The sequence below is a fragment of the Hetaerina americana genome, unplaced genomic scaffold (genome assembly GCF_022747635.1).
Source record: "Hetaerina americana unplaced genomic scaffold, ioHetAmer1.1.p SCAF_4, whole genome shotgun sequence".
Lineage (NCBI taxonomy): Eukaryota > Metazoa > Arthropoda > Insecta > Odonata > Calopterygidae > Hetaerina > Hetaerina americana.
The window spans coordinates 95295706-95318179 of record NW_027286985.1 but is presented as its reverse complement, the minus strand read 5'-3'; the positions used below and the strand labels follow the sequence as shown (position 1 = coordinate 95318179).

General features: G+C 34.2%; 1 protein-coding gene across 1 annotated transcript in view; it reads left to right on the top strand.

The window, feature by feature from the left end:
- The first annotated feature begins 776 nt into the window (after positions 1 to 776).
- LOC139691933 (protein SCAI) overlaps positions 777 to 22474 on the top strand; it is a 41095-nt gene continuing 19397 nt past the window's right edge. The window contains exons 1-11 of the mRNA XM_071589885.1: positions 777 to 883; positions 1366 to 1461; positions 10498 to 10584; positions 10843 to 10941; positions 11025 to 11121; positions 11362 to 11519; positions 11608 to 11701; positions 11930 to 12049; positions 12169 to 12316; positions 19057 to 19143; positions 19243 to 19333. Coding sequence (XP_071445986.1) covers positions 786 to 883; positions 1366 to 1461; positions 10498 to 10584; positions 10843 to 10941; positions 11025 to 11121; positions 11362 to 11519; positions 11608 to 11701; positions 11930 to 12049; positions 12169 to 12316; positions 19057 to 19143; positions 19243 to 19333 — 1175 coding nt within the window. The 5' untranslated portion in view covers positions 777 to 785. The remainder of the gene's footprint in view (positions 884 to 1365; positions 1462 to 10497; positions 10585 to 10842; positions 10942 to 11024; positions 11122 to 11361; positions 11520 to 11607; positions 11702 to 11929; positions 12050 to 12168; positions 12317 to 19056; positions 19144 to 19242; positions 19334 to 22474) is intronic.

Below are 22474 nucleotides of genomic sequence, written 5' to 3'. Positions count from 1 at the left end.
TATGGAATCACGAATAATTGCAGTTTGAATTGCAAAAAATCAACCAAAATAAAATTTCACCATTTTCGTTGATCTTCTGATTTTAATTTGAGTCAAAGAAGATTATTATATTTAATGTTTCACGTACATTATATATTTTCGTAAAAAAATCACATATGAAATGTAGTTTGTAGCGGACAATAACTAATATGACAAACATATAAACTGTGTACTGGACACGCTAGGTAGTTCATTAAAGTTCATATTCGATTTAAGACTCCGAAGCACAATATAATCAGGCCTATGAACTACAGCTCCTCACCGTGCTTAATCTAATATGTTACTCTGTGTAATGTTTATCCTTATAAATAACTTATTTTCACTCGTTTTAATTCACTTCAGTGTCTCTACCAGCGTGAATACGGCAACTTATCTAAATATTAACGAAAATGAAGCGTGTTCGAATTTACTGCCTATATCAGTTGTAGAGATCGTGCTCTAGCGCAATTAATGTACTCTTTGTTAAAAGTTTCATCGGCAAATAATTGTAAAAATAAAAAAAATTTAGTCGAGATTACCTCATTCGCAATTTCAAAATTCTGCCAAACTGATGTTGCCAAGTTTCATTCATAATTAATGACTACTAATGAAGATTTGATTTATATAACCGCTCAAAACACATCCATAAATTGGAAAAAAAATTAATTAGACCATATAAAAGAGTTTTCAATTACCTAATATTTTGGTGCAATAGAATTGGCAACGCTGAGCAACCTTATGTCACTACTTCCGTCTACTTTGGAGAAATGGTCATCATGGCAGGAATGGATGAGCACGAAAGGAAAATTGTAATAGAATTTTGTCATTTGTTGGAAAAATCGAAACAACTATTCAATGGATTAAGGTAATTAACCTTTATAACCGCTATTAATTTTTCCCTCGAGCGCATTCTCTCTATTCACGGATTTTTAGCATGTCAACGAAGATTTCGATAGCGGCTTCTTTACGATGATCATTTTAATTCTTGTTGGGAAAGCAATAGTTTAGATTGTTTAGCCGATATATGATCCTATCATAGGCATCATCAATTTTTAGGGTGTTATTCTTTCAAGTTGAGCTTTAATAACGTATTTTTCGTTCATGTATCTGTTAGTTTTGTGTTAACGTACGAGTAATAGTTTTGTGTGTTGGTTTTGTAAACGTTACATTCATTTAGCTGGTAGAGTACATATGTAGTGCACACAATAAATACCGTAAGTTATTTCCATCATAAACTATGGCCATTGGGTTTACTTTAAAGCTATTTTAGTTGTAGGCGAAGGAAGAAGATGGTCAAAAACATTGTTTACTGTGTACAGTACTAATAGACCATGGCTTGAATTTCAGAGACCTGCCCCAGTATGGCCATAAACAATGGCAAGCGTACTTCGGAAGGACTTTTGATGTATACACCAAACTATGGAAATTTCAACAGCAACATAGGTAAATAATCATGCATTCAACTTTGACATCGTTCTCACATATGAAATCATAATATAAACGGTTGTGTATGATAGGATGTATTGTTACAAAATGATTATCTTCAAGATTGAAAAGTACGCCTTCATTGCATGTTATGTATATTCCTGATATAGGCATTTTTGTCTGTGATACTTATTATTTCCTCGTAACTTTTCGTGTATATTGTGAAGCTTTCGTCTGATATTTGCGGCGATTTTTTATCCCTTATCTCATGTTACCTTAAACCGTCTTGCTTTTCCTTAAATAGCGAAGGTACTACTTTTGTCATACTGGGATGTTAGTTTCATTTGTCTACTAAATCTTGTACTTTTATTTAACTTCCAAATATAGCCCTCAATGTGACAAGTGTGAGCACAATATCTGTAACATTATTATCGTTGTTGTATACAAATGATATTCCAGATAGTGACCCATATTTTTAATTTAACATTAGTGATTGTATTTTCAGTGATTATTAACTATCAAACAACTTTATACGTTCAATAATATTTGCGGGTGTTTAATTAACATCTTTGTGTCATTTGTGTGAATTAAAGTAGTTCCCGTAGTACTTGACATCATTTTGAAGTTATTCCAGTTTTCTTTGAGTCTTGATATACATTGTAATTGGCCTAATGTATTATTTGTCCATCTGATTCGAAAGATACATATAATTAGGTGTTTTGCTGAAAAACCTATGTTTTTTCTGATACCAGGTGTTCTTTTAATCACCAACGTCGTTTTTATCTAGGAAAAATTACTCAAAATTGAAAAATGTGTTATCTCGATAGTTATTTAAAAATCAACTTTTTCCTTTTTATAACCATAGTAATAATATATTTATTTGTCCAGCAGACACAGTGTGCAGGGTTGAGAATGTATAACAAGTGTATAGTACATGTCTATGGGATATATGTCACAATATTCCCAATAGATGTACAAATACAGTTATGATAGGAAACTAATATGCGCTTAAGTTTTGCATAGATATTCATTGACGCTATAATAATACTAATCAACCAGGTATACAAATAGATTCTTCTTGGAATAGTAGAAATCTTGTCTCTTTTTTCAACGACTTGGCAGATTGTCAAACAATCTTTACACATTACTGTTGGTCCTTAGCTTCCATAGACAGGTTTGTTTTCACATCTTTTGGCATTGTGACAGCGATAACTCTTATTCATTGTGAGTTCACTTTTGTTTTTCATAGCATACGTCACTGCATGATATGTACATACAAATATACTCTAGGCACACTTACTATTTCCAAATATTTAAAAAGAGGTTGGCAATGTGCACGATGAGGTTGGTTGCATATGAGTTTTACCATTTTTGCCTCCACTAAAAATACTTTATTTAATGAGGATAATGCTCCCCAGATTACAATTCCATATAATTCCAGTAAAACAAGCCATAATATAACATTGTCGCAAATCTAAACTTAGTGTGTTTTAAAACTGGTATCTGGTAGTAAACTGAATTAATTTTCTTACATACCTGGGAGATATGTTCCTACCACTTGTGATTTACAGATTATATGACTCAACGGGAAAACAAACTAGTCAATAGTAATATTTGTTAGGGGTTATATGGACAGTGAAGTGCCATCTAAAAAGGGAATCGGCACAAAAAGTGTATTTGAAAGTTAATTCCAATATTTAGCAAATATCCATTTTACTGAGAATATTGATAGTTGTTTATTTTTATATGAATAGTGATACTCGATCAAATGTAATCATATATCAGTTAGTCATACAATAAAAATTATAGAATTGCCCTAGCAGAAAAAAATATTTTTATACGTGTAGGGAATTCAAAATCTGCATTGACTGAACATGCACAATTTGACTCTGAATGATGGTAGACATTTGGTAACTTTCATTTTTTTAATTGAATGTAAGCAGATAATTTAAGAGACCTTTCTCTTATTGCAGTGTAATGTGTTGTTTTTTGTAGCAACTGTAGTTCCTTTTGAAAAACGCATGTTTTTGAAAGTAAATGGATTTATTATATCTTCAGAGTAATCTAGAAAAGTCCTGGGGTAAAGCATTGTACTACTGACTTGAGGAACCAGGTTCAATTCCTGGACATACTCCTTGAGCACCCTCAGCTCCACCCTAGTGGTGTGATTTTTCAGCTAACAGATCTTACTGGGAAACCATAGCCAGCACAGGAAAAGGCTCTGGCCCCCCACTCTGATGTGTGAATTTTACGCTGTTGGACTTAGTACAGGGTGAAATTTACCATCACCTCCCAAACTGAATTTTGGGTTTACTACTGAGGTTATGGCTTAATATGAATGTGGGTTTAACATTTTTAGACTTGAGGCATAAACTGCTACCTTTTTAATCATTTGCATTGTTAATTTTGTTATATACCTAAACATTTACTCTTAGAATTAGTTATGGTACATAAGAAGTTGTAGTTAAGCTTATTGAACTGTAACTATATGAGGGCAGACTAGCTCTGCAGATTCTACTAGAATTTTTATTTTGCCCAAACATGGTTTCATCAGATGATCATGCTCAAGCAAAATAAATATTCTAGTGGAATCTGCAGGGCTATTCTTCCCTTATTAATGCCTAGTATGTACCAAGGTACGCTGAAATGCATGATGTGTACCTGTGTGTTCTCTGCCCCATGTATAGTATGGAGGTGAAATTTGAAAATGTTAGAATAAACATAAAAGTAAACTGTAGATATATTCTGCCAAAATATATTACCAGATATTTGCCTCAAATGGATGTGCCCATCCTAGCAACTACACCCTTTGAGTGTAAAAGTTGCATTTATCTCACATCATCAAAGAATTCTCATTTATCTGCTAGAGATACTAAACATAACTAAATGAGATGCCAAAATGATGGATTTTCATAAATACTTAATTAATGGGTAATTGACATAACTTTTGAATTTGATAGGAATATATCCCTGCAGCTCATGGGTTAAATTTATTAAGTGTGCTGGTTATGTTAAGCTCTGGTGGAACTTTTGTTCCCTTTTCATTTAAACTGTATAATTTAATCCTATTAAATATACTTTTCCAACCCTCTTTTTTTCTCTGGTTCATTTCTAGACAATTCCATGTCAGTTTAACCAAGCCATAACATCATTACCTCAGATTTTGATGAAATATGGTAAATTTTATCCTCCTGCTGATTTTAGTAGCCATGCTAATTTTTATTTATCTGGTTCTAATAGTATTAATTGTAGACACTTAAACACGAGGTGAATGCTCAATGTTGTCTGTTACATAGACATGCTTAGCAAGGTGCTTTTTGTTAAAATAGAAAAAATATGTACATATATGAACCCATAAATAGTTTGATTTAGTCCTAAAATTCTTTTCTGATGTCTTAGCAAGATTATTTTTGAGAAAAACATGGTTAACTATTGATGTAATTGTCAATGAATGGGATTGAAATAATTTTAAGTTTCATCTTTTCAATTCATCCCAAATCTATCCATTCTTTTATACAAAATAAAAATGCCATTTTTATTCCTCCTTCCAAATTTGAAAATTGTTGTGCGCTTTCCTCGAAACAGCTGCTGGATCACTATTTTTTCAACATTATTAAAAAATATGATTCTTATAAAAAATTATTGTGAAACATTTGTATAATTTTAATTATTATTAGTCTAATTTTTCATAGAAAATTCACTGGTTTAGTTTTCAATAGTTCTCTATCTGTAGAAAATGTGACACTTTTCCTTCCCATTTATTTATTTAAATAATTACATTGCTATAATATAAGATATATAACACAAAAACAAAGTACAAATGCACACGTACATGCATATACCAGAGAAATGGCTTTAAGTAAAGTCAACACTGGTTATGCCTTGATGAAAAATATTAATTTAGATCACAAAAATAATACTCTATTAAAAAAGATTTAAACATTGAAAGGAGTAGGTATCTTTTATGCCTGCAGGTTAATGATAATATATTTTAATGCCAGCATAAAGAGGTCCTTAGTGAAATAAAGAAGTGAAAGTCCAGAATTAAAGGAGTATTTTCCTCAGACTTTAAAAAAAACATGCATTAAAGTTTGTGGAAAATTACAAACTCATTTAATATAGACATCAAACAATTCCATGGAGAGAAGCCTGAAAGTGTTAAGCATATTAAAGAAGTGAAATGCTCCATTATGTGCACCTCATTTCTTTGTCTGTGCATTTTTTCTTGAACCTACGTACACACCCATGATATATATATATATATATATATATATATATATATATATATATACAAGCGTGTTACTGGTAAGACTTCAAGATATACCAAATGAGGTGTACATAATTCTCTTTTAAGAATTTTGGCCATGTATCTTATTGCTCTTTTTTGCATGATGTATACTTGGTCAACAAAATAAGTTCATAGCACGCTAGAAATTGTAAATTACAAAGTATGCTGTTTTTAAAACTACTTGTTCTATAACCATTGCTAGTTTCGTTAGGACATAGGAAATTCTGGAAAGTTTACTGGATGAATGCCAAATATTTTGATTCCAATTTAAGCTGTCATCAATTATTAAATCTAAAAAGTTGGTGCTGCCAACTTTCTTTTGAAGTATATCTTTGCTCTAAGGATCAATTTCAGGGGCTTCTAGCTTTTGCTAAAATTGTTTATAGTAAATTTATTTCAATCTAATTTTTTTGTGAACCTATCTCCTAAGAGTGCTTAGGAATGAATGACATTATACTCTAGCGGGAAGAACTTAGTATTGAATTCATATCATCTGTGTGATGAATTATTTAATCACTCTTTTTTATAGATTGTTACATTGATATAAGTTAAGAACAGTAGGGCGCCTTATATACTTTGTTGTGGCACATCAAATATTGTTTCTATTGTGGATAAGTAACTGCTTCATGTATGCATTGTTGGAGGTGGATGCCGTTAACTTCCACTACCTTTGTTTGTTGAATGAAATTTGTTGTATTAGAGTCCAGAAAAAATTAGACAATTATAAGTGTATTAATTTTACAATGTATCTTATTTTATGAGATAATTATGAATATTGTTAGCTTTAAATAATTTCACAAATATTGTTCATGACAAATTATTTGTTCATGAAGTCAATGGAAAAGTTTGAATATTGTAATCCACAAATTTAGTTTTTCAACCAGTGCACAGATTTGATGTGAGTTTTTTTTCTTCCATTAATATTGTACATTCAGTTGGTATGATATTTCACGTGTAGTCTGAGGGAGGGGAAAAACAGTGAGTATATGAGGAATGGGTGTTAGACAGCAAATTCCATGTGTTAGCCTGTAAAATGAGGGCAATGGTCCATGAGGATATAGAAACTTAATAATGATGCCTCCCTCATCCTTATATTCTTAAGGCGATATTCAAAATTATAAGTTGTTAAGCTTTTCAATTGTTACTTCAATTTGTTAAACTAATTCCCTCTCTTAAGGTAAGCCAATGTCCTTGGTTTCAATGTAATTTTTATCACTTTCACCTCTTTGTTAATTGTAAATAAGAAACTTTACATGAAAATTACAGTTTTTAACATTTTTAGCATATAGTCTTTCATTAGCAAGTTTGTATTGTTGCTCAATCATCTCATAATGATTAATTTAACTGGTAGGATCACATCATGGATTTTGAAGAAATTAAAACTTTTTCGTATGTACATTTTTGTGATGCAGACATTGTTTCCAGGTAATAGCTTGTGCTCAGAATTTTAAAAGATTTTTATTATTATTTGATAAATCTGCTATATTTTAAAAAGCTTTCTTTGAAACATAGCTAAAATTGAGATACTCAGTCAAAGTTAACTTTCTAACATTATATTGAGAATTTTCCATATTTCCTGCAATTTAAAATAACATAATTAGTAAAAAAATGAACTAGTTACTACTTTCACGTAAAAAATAAATGGAAAAAATACTGTCACATCTATTCCATCAATTTTTTAAATTGTGAAGAATATGCAAATCATGGACTGTCAATATATAATTTTAATACAGGTGTATTATCAGCCCTCAAAATGATTAAGTGATCTTTTATCTATAAAGTGAGCTTGGTCAAAAACATCAGTTACACCTAAGGAGGAGGGAGCAATACTGTTATTATTAATGATAGCCTGCTGATTAAGGTCAGCTCTTAATTGAAACAAGAATAGCCACTGCTTCTGCTTTTAGGTTCCAACTTGAACCATACTAATCACCCCTTGAAATTGTAAATGGTGGGTATGAGAAAAATGAAATTATGTATCATGTATTGAGTGGCTTAAAAACTTTCTATAATAAATTACTCCAGTTTAAATCCAATAGAAAAAGCATTCTCCTACTTTGCATATTTTCTCTCTCGCCTTGTTCTTTCCTATCGGCTTTTTCTTTCTCTCCATCTTGTTTCACCAGTATTCTCCTCTCTGTCAGTCTTCAGCATTCCATTTACCCTAGAAATGATTGCATCAATTTTTCCTGCTTTCTTTGAAGCACTCCCTGAAACCTTATCTCCTCCCCTACCATTCTCAGCACAAGAATGAGGCCAGGGTGGGGAGGCTTAAGCCTCCTCCTTAACCTTGGTGAACATTTTTGACTTAAATAAAGCAACTCAAAATAAATATCACTTATGTGCTCAAAACTAAGTTTGAATACCTGCTGTACCCTGAGTGTAAAACTATCTATCTTAGGATGTGTTTTTAATCCAAAGTTTGTGTGATTTAGTTTCCTTTAGCATTATTTTTATTTTATCTGTCGAAAAAGATAATAAAATAATTATTATTGTTTCCCAAAACATCCCCCCTCCCTTTGAATTTTTTTTCTTGACACCCTACTGACTTTGTATTTGTTAATTTGTTTTTATTACTGTCTGTTTCTCATTTTCTGTTCTTTTCTACATCTACATCATCAAAGTCTCTAATCTATTCTTGTTCTGTAGCTCATTGACCAAGTTGAGGAACCATGCAAAAGCTTGTTCTATATTTCTTCCCCTTGCCCCTTCCTTACATCTTCATCTTCAATCAAGTTCCCTTTCATCAAACACCTCTTTGTATAAACTTTTATGCCAAATTAAATTCTTCATTTACCGAGTATTATTATCACCCTGCCAAACATAATCTAAATTGGTGAACTGCTCCCTTCCTGAATGGACAAAATGCTCCACTTTTTCTCATTTAAGACCTCTAACATTGTCGTTTATCTGAGCCTTCCTAATTCTTAAAAATCTATTTAACTTTGTTTTTTATAATTGATTTTCATCCCAAACCTATCATGCGCTTTCTGTGGTGTACTCATAAAAAATTACAATCCCTTAGCAGACTTACTAAGGCTTAATCATCTGCAAATGTAAAGTGATCCATTCCCTACCTACTTTATTACTTCTTCCACACTTCCATGCTTTTCTTACCATTTCCTCTGTGAATATGTTGAAAAGCATGGATTCTACCACTTACTGCTCTGCCTAACACTGGCCATGTTAACTGTCCATTCACTACCTGCACCTGTGGAGTCAGAGGCATGTACAGGTTGAGGATAAGTTACCTATCCCACCAGTCTACTCTTACGTTCTGCAGCTAATATTCATTAGTTTTACAAAACTTATTTGTGTCAGTCTCATTGCTTTTAATACAAATTCTGCCTATTGCCTTGCCAAAATCCATCGAGCTTAAATATACATTCTGGTTTTATTCCTGGGTTTACAGAGGGACCTTATACAACGAGCGTAATTCATTCCGTGATCTTTCCGGTAAAGCAAACACTTGTTTAGTGAAACAACTTGTTGCATATAAATGCGTTCCATGCCAAAAAAATAAAGTATGTTCAAGGTTTATTCAAATAAAATTATGCATACTTTGGACAGTGTTCACCTTTTCTTCTATCGTGGAATGAAGTAACTGGGAATGCAGACTTGATTTTTAAATGAAAAAGAATCAAAATAAATAGTCTGTTATTTATGATACATACCTAATTCCTGTTTACTAGATGGCTATTTAGAGACACTTTTTTTGCCGACACTTCAAAATTTGGTGAAAATACAACTCCAAATGATCATTAAATAAAGGCTATAAGATGGTAATGCCCACCTAACTGGGGTCAGATGCCATTACAGCCTCTTAACTGAGGAACAAGCACTCTACAGATTAGTTCGCCTTTTGCCCAGTTCTCACCTTTCAACATATGATGGGTATTAACATTGCCTCTGCCAGCACAGCCACAGGAACCTCCAGCAGAACACACAAGCCATCACATCTAGTCTATAGTCCATGGAGAAGCAGAAAATAGCTTTGACAAAGTTTTTGAATTGCTTCATAGTAGTAGTATTTATGGAAGGTAACTGACAGCTAAGGTCATTAATGATAGGCAGGAAAGGATTAAGGGTGGAGAGAAACCCAGTGTCGGCATTAGCCTGCCCTTAACGAAAGGCGCCAAGGGGTGCGCAGCTTAGCATCCCAGTCGACAGATGGTATAGTCACTCAAAGTGCCCTCCACAAAGCACTTCAAGTAGGGATCGCAATACCTCTGAAAGATATCTGCTTCTGCTGGGATTTAAACCTGGGCCCTCTGGAGGGGAAGCCAGTACGATAGCCACCACACCCAATCGATTCCCCTGAAATGCTTCATTAGCAATAAAACAATGTTGATTCATTTTATATGACTTGAGGATGACTTGGATAAGTAAGCACCCTCATTGTTCACACTGTTCTAGGTACTCTAACATAGTCCATGTGGTTACTTATTAAAATATATTAAATTAACTCTTGCAAATTCAAATAATTTCACCAAATATTCTCATTGAAATGTGCATTAAGTTTTATATGAAGCCATAAGACTCTGTAAGATGTAGGTTAGTGGCCAATTGATTTCTAATGAGGGTTTTCATCTATTTCTTAGCTTATTTCCTGATTTTTTGTGAAAATAGTGAATATATTTATTCACTCCCCTGGTTCCTTAACCCAGACTCAGTGTGATAATTACTACAAGTCTGTGGTTAGTTAATATGAAAAAATTTTGTCAGAATAACTCACTGAAGTGCAAATATTCTTCCAATTTTTTCAGGCAAATTTTAGATTCCAAATATGGTCTTAAAAGATGGCAAATTGGAGAAATTGCATCCAAAATTGGTCAACTGTATTACCATTATTAGTAAGTTAACCCTTTGGGAAGGTAGTGAAATTATTGATTTAGTTTGTAATTTTTACATAATTAAACATTTTTATTTTCTTACTAATATAAGTGAACACTTTCATCGTTTTTACCCACTGAAAAAACAACAACATACATAAGCTTAATGTTTGAATATTATAAAATGGATTAAATAGTATGCATTCTTCAGTGATGATTCCTTAGAATTGCTCAAAAACATTAATTTTTGTGTTAATATGTTTCGTATTTATTTTACAGTTTACGCACTAGTGAAACTAATTATCTCAATGAGGCATATTCATTCTATGCTGCCATCAGAGGAAGAGCATACTATTCAAGAGCTTCCAAGGAGGATAGGTAACTAATATTATCAATATTATTATTATGTTGTTTACATATTATTGCATCTCGAACTAAGTTGTTGTTTTTTTCTCTCTTAGATCTGATTTAATGGTAAAGAAGTTGCGCTACTATGCCAGATTCATTGTTGTTTGCTTGCTTTTAAAGAAGATGAAGGTTGTTCGAGAATTGGTCATGGTGAGTTACTTCATAGGTTGCTTTATATTTTGTCACTTATTGTGGAGTTATTTTGATGGAAATTTTTGACAAAAAAACTTCAAGGCTCATGATTCACAAGTTTTTTTTTTAGAATGTTGTTATTTTCTATCGAATGATGTATTTATTTTGCAAGTTTTCCAGTATGATTCATTTTATTTTTTTTCCAGTTTGTTGGAGAATTTTCTGCCAAAGTTTTTCATAAATGTCATTTCTTTTTAGGAGTTGGATAAGCAGATTGTTGATTATACAAGTACATATGAACCAGATGATCAGCTGGAATGGTCTTTGGTGCTGGAGGAAATTAAATCATTCATTAAGGCTGATGGTGTAGTTAGTGTTCTTCATGCAGATTCAAATGCTATCATTTTATCTCACAGGTATGCTGCGTTGATTTTGTAATTTTCAATTGATGTCCTGGTCTAAGTTCAAATGAAATTGTTTATCTTCTTTTGTCTTTCATCCCAGATTAAGTCCTTTGACGACACCTCCTGTAGAGAAGTCACCTGTAATGAACTTAACCCTGCAAGAAATTCTTATAGTTGGAAATTGTAATGATCAGGTAGGAGGATATTCTCCTAAGTGTGACCATCTACTACTAATGAGTAAATTTATTGTATTTTAGTGGAATACTTTATTCTTGAATGTATATTTACCCTGTCCAGTTACCTTGGCAGTTAAATTCAAATTGTATTATGCTTATCTTCTATTTTCAATATACGTTTTTTTGCTGTTATCGAAGGAGCACCTTAACTAGGAATCTTTGTAAAGATATGCACTTTCCCTACAGGTGAAGTTCAGTGAACTGACCATGGATATGTTTAGAATTATCCAAACTCTAGAGAGAGAGCCACAGGAAGACTTCAATCATATTTATGATGCATCCCCTGCACCAGGGAGACTACCTTTTGTAAGTTTTCATAGGTTAATTTTCTTTGGTTTCCTAAATTTTCTGGAATAAAACTGAGTAAGTGGAGTTATAATGTCACCCCGAAATGAATTATCAGTATCCCTCTTGCATAATTACAGGAAAAAGGTTACTGTGGATCAAGCAAGGGGTCATATCCAATGGTGTCATGCCATGAAAATGGTGAGCGGCCAATGAAAAGAGAGAACCCTCACAAATATTTGCTCTACAAGCCAACTTTTAGTCAAGTGATGGTATTTTTAGCCTCGGGTGAGTAGCTCAACATGGATTACCAGAGAGATGGAAATGTCAAAGTGCCAAGGGTCAATTTTTTACAGAGGATCCATGAAATATTTGTCAATAAGTTTTGATCAATGTCAAATAAGACGATGTTTAGAGTTCACTGGTAGAAATATACAAGCAAAAGCTTCCCTATGTAATCAGGGAATAAGTTTACACCTGCCCAATTAATTTATAATCTTATTGGTACTACTTAGAAGCTACAGTCTTACCCATTTCAACCTTGCGTCTCACCCATTTCAACCTTAGAAATAAGGCTATCACCTGGAGAATGTCTCCGTTATTATAAGTGCAGTCCCAAAACTCGTTTCATGATAGAACCAAATGAATGCACAATGTCCCTTGGGTCCTGGTTAATAGCATGTGTGTTACCTAGCAATGGGGATTGAGTGGAAAGTCCGAGAATTTTGCCAAGGGCTAATGCAGAATTGTTTTTGAAATACATCAAAAAGAATATTTTTCCATGTAAAGTAATGGAAATTTGAAATGACAATTTTAATGTGAAAATTCAGACACTATATGCTAGTATTCTGAGATCCTGTAACTTAAATTCTATATTTTTTGTCCTTTTGATGGGATATGAAAGAAAATATCAAGTCATACGAGGGCAGTTCAATAAGTACCAGTGTTAGAAATGAAGAAACCATTTTTTCAAAAACATTTTTCTTATTTTTCAACATAGTCCCATTTTAGAAGGATACACTTCTCCCAACATTCCATTACCCATTTTTTCAACCCCTCCAAAAAATAGGATTTGTCGAACTCTCCAAAATATGCCTGTCTCGGCGATAACCTCCTCGTTTGAGGTAAATTTTTTTCCTGCGAGCCATTTCTTCATGTTAGGGAATAAGAAAAAGTTGCAGGGAGCCAGATCGGGTGAATACGGGGGGTGCGGCAGCAATTCATAATGTAGTTCATGCAGTTCATGAAGTTGACAGCCAGATCAGCTTGTTGTCCACCGTGAGCAATTGGAGCACCCATCGGGCCTACCATTTTTTCATCACCAACTTATCATGTAAGATAATATTAATTGCCATTCTTTTCGACACACCCATGGCCTCTACTACTTCGCGCACTTTCGTTCGTCAATCAGCGAGAATCATGGCGTGGACTTTTTGAATGATTTCCTCGGTAACCACGTCAGCCAGGCGTCCTGGTCGCTCCTCATCAAAAACAGATGTTTGCCCACGTTTAAATTCGTTGAACCAATATCTAACTCTGGTCATAGATGGCGAAGTGTCCCCATAAACAGCATCCAACTTTGCGTTTATCTCCTCACATTTCTTTCCATCCAAAAACAAAAAGCAAATTACCAAACAATGCTGCTCTTTTTCCATCTTAGCAAAAATCGCAAAACACGTCTTACTCGAATGGCTTCCAAATCCAAACTAACTTTTAAATCAGTCTGAAATTTGTTTCACTGTCGTTTGATAGATGGCAGCTATCAAACGACGGTGAAACAAATTTCTGATCTGGAGCTACCTCCCTTCTCTTGTGCTCTCGACCGACTGACCAATTCAGGCCTCGTCCCACCTATATATCCACCCGGTCCCGGAATCCGAGACCGAGCGGGCATAGGGAGGTAGGACGGTCGGCCAGATTTTACTTCCGAAGGGATGTACCTCCAGGTCACATTGCGTGACTGTTCTTTTAATAGTAACATATACAAATCTACAATGTCTTGACATGAAAATATTACACCCTTATCCTGCATAAGCGAGGCGATTACAGATTGATTATCAACATAAACAACAATTTCAGTATGGGGTCCTGCGACACTGACGGCTTGGTGTGCCGCCAGGGCCTCTATCTGCATGATGGGTCGTTCCTCCTCCATGTCCCAAATCTCAGTTGTGTTGATGAGTGGAATAACCCAGGCTACCTGGAACGGGGTTGCGTCACAGTATGCTTCCATCGTATATCTAAAATTGGAGACACAGCACACGATGATAACATAAACTTCTCTCAGGAACGCCATTTTTTGTCAAACATGGGTACTTATTGAACCGCCCTCGTACCTTTTTAGCCACACTAGTTGTTCAGGAATAATTCTAATTAAAAGGTCTGATTTTGGTAATTTTGCCATTGACCAACTTCTAAAGAGATGTCAGATAAATGAAATGGAAGTATTACTCTCTAAGTATCATTTATCCCCAGTAAAATCTTAGTATTATTTTGGAAAATCTTTGTTGTTCCATTATTTATATTTTAGTTTAAATGGTGGATTTAGGCAAATTATAATTGGCAAGTGTTTAAATGTTGTGTATTAAATGCCCTCATTACATATTACCTATCTGATGAAACCAATCACATACATATCAGTCATATGCATGCCACTCTGTATTTGGGCAAATACTAGTGTTTGTCATCCTTCTAAAAGACTTCAGTGTTCAACATATTTTGAGTGGAAGGAAAAGCATTTTCCAGTGTTCAATCACTTAAATACTGTTTCTAAAGTGAAATTATTGGCAATGGTGTATTATTTATAATACATGCCAGGTGTATACTAGGGCAAATTCTATTTAAAAAAAAGTTTTTGCTGGAATTGATACATTCACTCAAAATTCTTTGAAGTAGCACCATTGTGCATATACTCACTGCTGCAAGTGGGTTTTCCATGCCTTATGGAAGGCAGTGCCTGGAATGCTGCCAAACTCCCTTGTCATGGCCTGTTGTAATACTTCCACCGAGCCATGTTTACGTCCTGTCTGCATTGCTTTGAGGTGGGGGAATAGGAAGAAGTTTGATGTGACAATGTCAGGGCTGTAGGGTGGCTGTGGCATGTTTGAGAAGCTTTTGGCAGATCTGCTTGCGAGTTTCCTTTTGTTCATCCGAGAGCGCTCGTGGCACCAAATTTGCACACACTTTTCTCATGCCCATGTTTTTAGTCACTAGGCAATGCATATCACTTTTAGGGATGCTGAATTCATCAGAAACCATGCAAATACTTAATCTGCTATCCCTTTCCAACAAAATCTTCATTCTTCAATCTTCACGCAAACAGTTTGAAATGCCTACTATGTCTGCTAGCTCACGCACTTTCACTCAACGATCATCCAGTTTCACTTGGTGGATTTTCTTCACCATTTCTGGAGTTGTCACCTCATTTGGTCGATCAATGCAATGCTCGTCTTAACAACTCATACAGCCTTGTTAAAACTCAGCTACCCAATATTTTACTGTTGCAAATGAAGGAGCAGACTCACCCAGAGTAGAATCCAGTTCAGCTTTTATAATGGTTGGGCTGAGGCCTTTCAAAAAAAAGTATTGTATCAGATAACGATGGCCAATTTTCTCCATTTTCACGAATCCACTGAAAACGTTCACTATTGATGGCTGCCAAACAAATACTGAACAACATAGCATCTTCAAACATGAAAAATATGCTTTATATATTGCATACTTTCTAATACAGTGATATATTTCAAACAACTACAGCCATCTCTAGGTCAGGCCGGGTACTTCTGGGACCTTCCACGTAGATAATTGTATTCCTCCACAAAAGTGTTTTGTAGTCCACTTTGTTTGTGATTAATTATTTATAATAACCTTATAGTATTGATTGTTAACATCAGGCAATGCTACTTTTACTACTAAAGGTACATACAAATGTTATTAATCCCACCAGATAAGTGAAATCCAGTTTTAATACGAGGGTCATCCGGAAAGTAGTACCCGTTCGTGAAATAAAGACACAAAAGTAAATATTAACAAACATAAAAAAATTTATTTGAAAGAGGATACTTTAAACTACTTCTCAACATAATCTCCAAGCAAATTAAGGCATTTGTCATAACGTGTGACAAGTTTCTGTATTCCTGCTGCATAGTCCTTCGCCGCCAGCTCATTGAGATACGCGAGGGACCCATCTTGCACAAATTTTTGCATAATGCAGATGGTGTTTAACAATTTCATGAACAATTGTTCGAGAAACATTGGGAAAATGCTCACAGATGTCATCAATTGTGACGCGCCGATCGTTCCTCACGAATTCGTCAACTGAGCTCACCAGTTGGTCTGTGATGACAGACGGTCTCTCCGAACGCTCATCGTCGTGTGTGTTCCCCCTCCCCATGTTGAAGTTGCGACACCACCGCCGAACAGACGACTCGTCCATTACATTGTCTCCATACACCTTTAATTGGCGATGAATATCACATGGGCGAACGTTTCTTGCATTGAGGAATTTAATCACTGCCCTCACTTCACAACTGGCGGCGTTCTCAATTTTTTTAAACATTGTAAACAATCACAGAAACAACACAGGCAATGCTAGCGTCACGCAACTTGGCTCAGAGAAGGCAGACAAGCCACTGAAGCTATCTGACCTCGTCCAGCGGCTACTCGCGTCGTCAGCACTTCATGCGGCACGAACGGGTACTACTTTCCGGATGACCCTCGTATTATGTTTATGCATAATGAAAAATTAATTGCAAGAAAGTATTATTTTTTATTGCATTACTTTGGTGGTTTATTTGTTTCACTTGTTACTTGCTACATAAAATGAATATTATTGTTCTAGAAATCTTCCCAGAATTTTAATCTTACATAGATGGTATTTTATGTTTGATGTTCAAAAAAATGTTTGTGTAATTACTCTGAAGATGTAATTCTGCACTCTTGAGTCTTAATTGCATCAATTCTTTGTGCGACAGCAGTTTCACTCGCACTCCTGGATGCCCTCAGATATTGGATAATTTTTTTACTACCCTATCACTTTCTAAGTTCTTTTTATCGTGGAAGCTAATGATTGTTGGTACTTTGTGGAAAAATTAGCCGTGTCTTTCAACAGTAATGATGCCACACCAGTCAAGAAAGGCATAATCTACTCTCTTTAGAATTCATGGAAAAGTAACACTCTGCTAATGTGTACTGAAGAAAAGCAAAGCAGTAATTCTATAATGCATGCAGATGTGATGGCTGTTCAGAACAATCCCAAAAAGCAGCTACATACAATGACTAAAATAGTTAAATAAATATAAAGCTGGTGCTGATGCTATGGAGCAGATGATTACCGGGCACATACCACAATGTCACTCATTGGCATGGCACTAGTGGTATTTTTCAATATGCTAATTATTAGCTGTCTAGCTTTACATTATTTATTATGAAAATAATAAAGTATTGCCAATGAAAAGCAACCAGCAATGTAAATGTTCTTAACAGCTGAGTAAAGGGCTTGCTAGACCAGGTATTGGGAACACATTTCAAAATGTGTAACTGACATTCCATAACAACATTAAAATTGCAGTCAAAAGTGTGATCAGGCGAGAGATCTAGCTGGTTAAAGTTATCCGTATCCTAGGGACGCATCAGGTTGAGAAGAGATTTACCTGTGATTGTATCGTGTTCCATAACTAATAATAACAAACTATCCCTTGCATTCAGAAGTAGGCCTCTTTCATCAATTGTTAGTTTCCTTTGACACGTAGATCATTTATTTCATATTAGTCTCATCTCTAGAAAGGTAACGATTATTAGATTTCACAGGTAGATTGTGATGTAGATTATATTTGCCTGGTGTACAAATTTGGCATAAAAAATAGATGAAATATGAATACAGTACTAAAGAAATAGTTACTAATTGGTACTCTTTCATTAATCAATCTTACATAGTGAACTAAAATGTTTTCTAAGTAAATAGGATGCTTATTCATAAACAGGATATTGGGGACAGTCATCATAAACGTAATAGTTATTTAAATGACCACATTGAAATTGAAAGAAACAACTTGAGTTTTCCATATTTTTTTTATGACCTAGGTTTCATTATGGTATAACATTGTCAGGTTCTATACCATAACAAAAAGTAGGTTGTAAATAAAAAATTTTCTATTTGGAAAAGCCAAGTTGTTTATTTTCAATTTCGATATGAAGATTTTCCTCCAAGTGATGCCAGAAATTGTTATATTTAAATGAGTATCCTTAATTCATTGAATAAAGACAGCAAATAAAGTCTTGAATTGAATAATAATACCCAATAAATAGCCAATTAAGAATTTATTGCAATAGAAAAATATGAGCTGATTAGGGTGACTGTTAAATTGTTAATAATCAAGAAGCATTTACCTTTAATTAATGATTTAGTATTATTGGAAAAAATATGAATTCCCTGACCCCTGTTGATCTCTCAATTGTTAAGTTACTTCCTGTATGTTGCTCCATTATTTTCCTCTTGCGATTTGTTTTCTGGCCCCCTGAATGTTTCTTATCATCAGCAGTGTGATAAGGAGTTTGATTGTCCTAAGGAGCAGGTACTCGGGTACTCTCCTGCTCAATTCCGTGCTTCGTGGCCATCCACTGTCAAACGGACTATTCAGAGCTTCATTCTGAGTGCCAGTCATGCCTCAAACCAAGTTTGCACGTACACTGTATTTAATTTTTATGATTATGGTGTTATTTATTTAAGACTCCTGATGGATTATATCTCAGCCCTCGTACCATCCAATGATCAGTTAGGGTTAAGGAAAGGGAATCTTTTCTTTCTCTTGCATCACTTGCTTAGCATTCTCTTTTCAATCCTAATCTTCAAAATTCCTTTCCCTCACATTGTCTACTAACTTCAATTTTCTCCCGGCAACCTTCTCTCTTCTTTGAACATGCCTGGCAATTATATGTTATACATTTAAAATAATTTATGTACATTTATATAAATTTTGATAGTAAGCATGAATATAGTAACATTAAATGATTTCTGTTTATATTTTCAGGTTTTAAGGAATTGCCGCCAAACGGTGCTCTTTTACTTTACCTTTCTGCTGATGGTTGCTTCTCCTCAACAAAACATCCTGAAGATGGTAAGTCATTGGTTCCTACTTCTAGTGAAACTTCAGTGATTGTAGGATCCCAACTTGATGGAATTAATTGCATTCTGTGATCTGTCTGTTTGTTGACAGTGGGTTATGATTTGGGTGGTGTTGTAACAAGCAGCAAGAGGGAATTGGATCATTCAAATAAAAAAAATTGTCAGCTGAAAGAAATGAATTGGTGAGCCTATTTTGTTAGTTTTGAAAGTCCATAGGGCATGCATAGTTGTGTATGTTTTGTAGCCATGCTACTGTTTTCAGTTGCATTGATTTCATGATTTTGTCTTTAACGTGTACATAGTGTTTTTTTTATTATTCATTGATGTATTATTTTCCTGCACGTACCTCATAATATCATGCTTTCATTGAATGGTGTGTATCACACTCCTACTTGTTCATTGAGTTATGGTTCACAAGCGTTTTAGATCACTTTAGTTTTTTTTGAACACTTTCTATGTTAAACAGTTTAGCAGTAATGTAATATCTTTTGAATGTATATTTTCAAACTGGAAGTTAGTAGTGCCATAGACTATGTTGAATTGAACAGATTGATGTGGTCAATTAACTTCTAAGTCAATGTATTTGTTTGACTTATCCCTCGATAGTGAATTTTGTATCTGTTCGCTAATGAATGACACATACTGTGCTTAAGCATGTTTATCCTTGCTGCTAAATTTGTGTAAATATGCAGATTTTTGGTGGCATTATTTTCTGAGATACACCGAACAAACCTAGACAAACAAATTTCTAGACAAACCAAAATTTGCAATTTTTTATGAATAATGTCTCACGACAAGTTAAAAATGATTTAGGTTCAGTTAAATTGTTGATTTTTTTCCTTGTGCTTCCTGAGTTTCTATTTTCTATATTACCTTTATTTTTTGAGTAAGTTTTAACATATGCAGTACACATTTCAATTTTAATGAGTAATAAACTAATGGAAACTCACAGTAATTTAATGGAAATGGGGGATAATTCATTTGCTGATTTGGAACAAGTATAATTTTAAATTTCTTTAAGTCTGACTTGAGAGAAAAATCCAAAATCCAGAAAACAAAACAATGTTGCAGCTTTAAATTGAACGCTATACATCATAAAACATAGCATCAAAAAAATATTCTTCCATATTCAGCAGGTAGTATGTTGCTTCATTTTCTGAAAATGTAGGAAAAAATGATTAAATAGTGGACTTTTGAAAATAAAATTCAATTTTCTGATACCACTTCAGGGTAAATCCGTGCAAATATGTACCCTGAAAGGGTATGCTGATATGTTTAACTCGTTTATTGAAAATAATAATAATGCCTCATAAAAGCCAATAATTTTTCTGGTTAATTCTCTTTTGATGAAGTTTTTAAGACCATTCTCAAAGCTTGAGTATAAGAAAACTAGTAACAGCTACTGTAGAGCCTGTAACTGAAACTCACCTGAAGAATGACAGACAATATCATCATTGGATTAAGGTCCAGTACTTTAGATGACAGAATATGTAAAATTAATGTAATTAGTTTATATTCTTCATCTCCATACAACACTTCAGTGATTACTGAAAGAAAAAAATGCAATATCATGTTGATGGTTCTTGAAAAATTGAAAATTAACTGTTTCTAGAGAATACTGGGGCCACTGTTTCGTGAATTCTAATAAGTGAATTCACTCCCTGCTTCAGTGATGCCTTAGTCAATAGCAGAAAGCAGAGATGGTTCTTCCGAAGGAATGGCTGGTTTTTGTTTCTCATCATCTAAAAGGAAATATATAAAAGAGAATCATTAGAAGGGGCTGCTCTACATATATATTGGCCTCAAGGATGAACCTTGAGAAATAACTGCACAAAATGAATTCCCACGTAAATTACAGACTGCATTTTATTGTTACTTAAAATCAAGTACAGTTGAACCTCCTTCAAGGGAAATGATTCATTTTGTGGTCTTTCTTGTAAAGCAAAACATTTGTTTAGAGAAACAATTTTTGGAAATAGATTAATTTAAAATATGATGATTAATTCCATACTGAAAAAAAAAGATTGTCTTCAAGGTTTATTCAATAAAAATTATATTTACAGTGGCACCTCGCTGATTGAGCACCTCACACAAGTAATTCGCATAACGAGCAAAAATATTTTTTCTGAAAACAAATGGTTTAATGAGTGATTTTCTGCATAACGAGTGACTAGGAGGGGGAAATTCCTGGATTCATTGTTTGCTTACTATTGTGGTTTATCTCTAGAACTCGTTCCTCTATCATCTTAGTGTTGCTAGTGATTGCACATTTTTCCAAATTTGTGTTAAAACATATTATCAATGATATTTTGTGCAAAGTTAAATAATATTTTGTGAATAGTTTTATAATTGGCCCTGGAGAAAAATCCTCAAGAAGATCACCATAATAGAATAAAAATAGCAGTAGAAATGAAAAGTAAAATCATTAAAAATCCGGACCAAGGTGTGAGCGTGGCTGATTTAGTTACATATGTTAACAATCTGATGACATCAACAATTGGCCTTTTCTTCAAAAACACAGACAACACTTAAGGATTTATACGCTTCAAATAGAGTGACAAAAGTATCTACTCGAGAGTTACATATTCTCAATGATGTTGAAAGGTTGCTTCTGATATGGACGAAAGCAACCAAAAGCAATTGCAATTTGACACCATTAGCAAGAATATAATTTGTGAGAAGGGAAAGTGATTTTCGTTGATTTCGTTAATTTGATGTCAGGATCGGGAACTGTGCGTGGCGTGAGAAGTTGACAAGAAGAACCATCATCCACGGCATTGTGAGGCATGGTGAAGCAGCAAGCTCTCAGTCAAAGGCAGTAGAAAACTTTATTGGTGACCTCAGAAAGCTTGTAGATTCTGAAGGTTACCTGCCACAGCATGTTTTTAACTGTGACAAGACTGTTCTCTTCGGGAAGAAAATGCAGAAGCGAGCCTGTATTGTTACACAGAACAGTAGAAGAGAATATTCAACATTGACTTGAGGCCGCAAACATTGTGTGGCCTCAAGTCAATGAAATGGTATTTTGCCCAAATGCAAGTGGCAATTTGAAAATCAAACCCTTCCTTGCTTACCATTCAAAAACTCCATGAGCTTTCAAGAAGTGTTAAGTCCAAAACAGTGGGCTAAATGGTATGTGGAGGTCATGGGAAACTTAAGTATTGCACTATGAAAATGAGGCATCACCCCTACTAAGGTAGTGGCGATGCACGCTATATAAATTTAACAATCCTTCTTAGTCGCATTTTACCAAATTTTGAAGCGTTGGCAAAAGAAATGGCTCTAGACAGCTTTCTCATAAAAAGGAATTGGTTACGTATCAT